Source organism: Conger conger, chromosome 7 (assembly GCF_963514075.1).
Source record: "Conger conger chromosome 7, fConCon1.1, whole genome shotgun sequence".
NCBI classification, from domain to species: domain Eukaryota; kingdom Metazoa; phylum Chordata; class Actinopteri; order Anguilliformes; family Congridae; genus Conger; species Conger conger.
Window position 1 is genome coordinate 31,766,696 of NC_083766.1, and position 4,465 is coordinate 31,771,160.

At 46.3% G+C, this 4,465-nt stretch overlaps 1 protein-coding gene across 2 annotated transcripts in view; it reads right to left on the reverse strand.

Moving 5' to 3' along the window:
* Positions 1 to 1,054: 1,054 nt before the first annotated feature.
* Positions 1,055 to 4,465, reverse strand: part of rpa1 (replication protein A1) — a 49,826-nt gene continuing 46,415 nt past the window's right edge. For both annotated transcript variants that reach the window (XM_061248409.1, XM_061248410.1), the window contains one exon: positions 1,055 to 1,890. In XM_061248409.1, the coding sequence (XP_061104393.1) occupies positions 1,786 to 1,890 (105 nt within the window). In that variant the 3' untranslated portion in view covers positions 1,055 to 1,785. The remainder of the gene's footprint in view (positions 1,891 to 4,465) is intronic.

Consider the following 4,465-nt stretch of genomic DNA (forward strand, 5'->3'; position numbering starts at 1 on the left):
GTCTACAGGACCCCACTCAACAGCCACAGGCAGATCCACCAGCCCCGTTCCGCGCCGCCCCCTCAGCCAATAGAAATGCATTATATCAAGAGGGAGGCAGGAGGGAGCATATTTTTATATATGGTACATCACGTACAGTACATATGGCGTAATAATCCTGACAAATTTCCTTTTTTTCCCCTTCCTTAATTATTGAACACTTCACAAGCAGAACGCAGAAGTGAAATTAGTAGGCTGCGTGTGGGTGCATATTACATGCGCACACACATCCGTGCATTCATTACCTCGTATCTGGAAATATTGCGTTATTTCCCCATAAGGGACTGGCGGTGTGTACACCCCTCACACGCATTCTCTCGCTCCCCCCCCCCCCCCCCCATCACGACGAGGCTGCATCGGCAACTGCGACATGCGCCACCACCCCCCACCTACCCACTCCAGACTCGCAACTTCCGTTTCCATGGAGACGAGTGACGGACGTGCCGCGTCTCCGGGAGCGGGGAAGGGGACCTCGGAATTCTTAAGCGGATCCACTCAACTCCTGACACCGCAATTAGCTGCCTGAGATTTCTTAAGGCTCGTCCCGCAAATCACAACAGTGTTAATGAGAAACGCAAACATGAGGGGCAGAGAGAGCAGGGGAACGAGCAGCCCAGCAGCCATCAGGCTGCAGAAAAATAAAAACGCAGCTTTATTCCATGCTCCAGATTTATGAGGCTATTTAACATACGAGTGACGAGATTAAACCGCGGCAGTCTTTGAAGGGAAAATAAATAAAAATAGAAATAAAATCTAAGCTGGGAGACTGGCCATCCCTTTTGGAATCATTGGTCAATGAAGAGATTCACAGCATTAATACAAATCCCAGCTGCCAGAACAACACGAACAGCCGTGCACAGCACATACAGACACACTTACAAAACACATTCACAGCAACATTCATTATCTGGAGAGTAATTATACAAAATAGTGGTCAGAACAGCAGGAGGGCATCTGCTGCTCATCAGAGACCAACCACCGATCTCTCCTTCCAAACACTGACAACTATAGGGAATTTTATTTTATTTTTTTAAACTTATTTATTATTATTATTACACATTTTTGTGAACTTGTCTACACTTGAGGATGAGGTACAGAAAAGCATATTCAAATGTTTCTAATGTACATAAAAAGGATTCAGGTGCGTATGGAGATATGGGGGAAGAGAGCGCAGGCCCCTTCTGATGAAGCCCAATGAGAGAGTTGGGAGTGATCCGCAGTAGCCGCCCCCCACCTCCCCAAAAAACCCCCAACACTGATACCACGCTTACGGTACACATTTGACTTCACAGTGATTTGCTAGCTAGCAGACGAGATAATAAAATTACCATTCTGAGGAAGATACTAATTATTAATTGCTAGCCAACACATTTGTCTGAAATGAAACTTTGGCTAAACATACTGGCTGTGTGCAAGTGTTGGAGAGGGAGAATGAGGGGGGGGGGGGGACCAGAGCCACCGATGAGGCGCCATCACTGGTGATGAGGAAAACATGGGGACACCTGAAATACACACTACAGCCCCATCTCTCTACTGCCAACCCATTCCACCATATCACACAAGCCTGGGGAAATTAAACCTTCACATTAAAAAAGAAATACATATGTACATTTCTAAGTAACCTGAAAAAAAAAAAAAAAAGCAAATATGTCAGACTGAAATAGGCCACTGTTACGAAGCGCTGCGTTGTATCTGTGGGGCCCCTCCCCGGACTCGGCGGAAGGTTCTGGAAGCGCGGGCTGGGCTCTACTGGGCCTCCAGCTTCCTGATGCTGCTGATGAGCCGCCGGCTGTACTCCCGGTGGTCCACGGGATGGACATCCATCACGGTGCCTTTGATCCGGGACTCGTCCTGCGGAAGGAAGGAAAAACAAGCGTTCGCCGCGTTTCAGTATCACCAACACGTGACCAACCGTTGCAGATCTACGACAGAAATAGCGACGCTCTTTGCAAAAGGGGAAAAATACATTATTACTTCGCTATCCGTTTTGTTATCACCAGACTTACTATAGATACACCATATATACACAGTGACAGAGATAGAAATCTTTTATCGGAGAGGAGTGGGACACTGCCCTGGAAGTAATGAGAACAGAGGAGTCGTTCGGCTGGATCTACTTTGTACAACCAAGTGAGAGCAAACTCTTTCCCAGGGGCTTCATTTCCACTAGCAGCGTTCCTCTCCCCTCCTGTGCCAGATAAAGTGCTTGACCCCCCAACTCCTCCGCTGGGGATGCCAGCGTGTAATGTGCCCACCTCGTCTCATTCCTGTCAGGCAGATAGTGCGGCTTTCTGCTGCAGAGACACCGAACGCTCACTGGTTAAATTCACCTAATGCCACCACAAAATAAACGAATACAAAAAAACGCTTTACTGAGCAGACGAGCATGAATATTAAAAAAAGCCGCACTTTCCTAAAATTAAATAAACTAATTAAAATGCTTGCATTCATCTCACCATCCTTCTGCATCCAACTGCGTTCGTTTGCGACAGAACACTTGCTTCATATTTACAATCACCATTATCAGAGATCAAAACACAGCTGTATCTGCGCTCTCCATCGGGGTGAGGCAATGAACCGTCTCTCCCTTTCTGGCTAATAGATGTGTGTGCGTGCGTGTGTGTGCGTGTGTGCGTGTACATGATCTGCATCCTGCTCTTTTTCCTAGTAAATAAGAACTCCCTGAAAGTTTATTTTGACAGTTTTTACACAGTTACTGGTCTCATATATAATTAGACTTAAAACGGTGCATTTCATCTGTCTACTCTAAACAGGCAGTGTGCAGGGCTGCGGTGGCGCGGCTGAGGCATCGTTCGATGCGGTTGCCAGATCCGAGCTCGGCCGGCGCTTGAGGGAGCGGCATAATTGGGCCGCCGCTCCGAGGGTGGGGGGGAGGGACTCGGCGGGGGAGGTTCGCTGCGTACGAGCGCCCCTTATTGCCCCGGAATTCACGGTCCTGGAGCGAGTCGATGCGGAGTGAAAGAGGGGCGCGCGGGGGGGTTGTAGCAGTGTTTCCTCAATATATACACGGCCGATTGAGGGAAGCAGGGCCTGAAGTGTGGGGAAACTGAAAGCGCTGAATCGGGAACGCACCTCTACTCAAAATTCAGCACCCCGGCCCACGGGGTGTACGATCCGCCCTGCGCGAACAGGGCCCGACCGCAGGTCATTCCACACCGCAGAACAACCCGCTGCCTGAAATATCAAACCTGCAGCACAAACGTCCCGTTCAAACCCGTTACGCCGCACAATACGGTTATGGGGGCAGGGTGTGATGGCGAGGTTGTTTGTCGAGGCTGATGAACTAACGCACATGTGGATTCCTTTCTGCTCCCTGGACCACTTCAAACTGCAGCATTTCCACATGGAACCACTCAATCATATGAGGCCAGAGAATATTACTGCATTATATATTACTTTTTCAATTGCTAAGCACCCCACTGAAGTCACTGCACAGCGTGCGCAGTAAGATAATTATTTCTGTCGGTTAAAATAGACTTAAGTTTTTGTTATGAGGAAGAAAATACACCCAAATTAACGAGGGTCCCACAATTCATAAACAGGCATCGATAAGAAAAAAGTTTTACACCTCTTTTCTTAAAGGAGTTTGCTTTCAATTAATTCTAAGAGACCGAAAATGTTTTAAAGCCCGAAAACTTGAAAGCAAACTTTAGAGGGTTGTGTGACTTCGTTTCAATTGTCCACTGAAATGGTTTACTTCTCTCCTCTGTGAATTGCAATAACATCCTTTGGACGCCCTGACTGAATCGATCAAAAAAATCAATTTTTGTTCTTTTTTTTTTTTTTTTTGTCAGCACAACAGTTGCGCTGCATACTGATAAATGACACCGAGGCAAAAAAAAAAAAGATGAATTAACCAAGAAAAGGCAACCATATGAGACAGGCAATGGACTGATCCCATTAATTGTGATGTCCAGGCAGCTAACAAGACTGTCAACGAATGAACTGGGACCCAGGACTCCAATATAGTTTGTATCTCGGCGTATAACCAAATGAAACTCAAGATGCAATGCCTTAATTTTGATTGGTATTGCACAGTGCACTCAATTGCTAGCCACCAGTTAATAATACTCAATTAATATTGGATACTACGACTCTCTAGATTTCCAATTGCAGTAACGTTACACTAGCATGTCTCTCCTAAAGATACCCAGTTCTCTCTCGTCGGCTGACAGTGCACAGTATTTTTGATGATTACAGATTTCATAATTGTTTTTTGTCAGTTGTTGACACTCAACTATAACAGATGCATATTTTAAATGCCATACTGGCCATTTAAAGAACGGGTCATCTGAGACTGAATCGGATAGTAACGTTACGGTTTATGTAGTACAAATTCAAAGCTTTCTCCGGCTGGCCGTCTCCCAAGTACAGTACTTCATTTGAAAGTGGGGAGAAAAAAAGA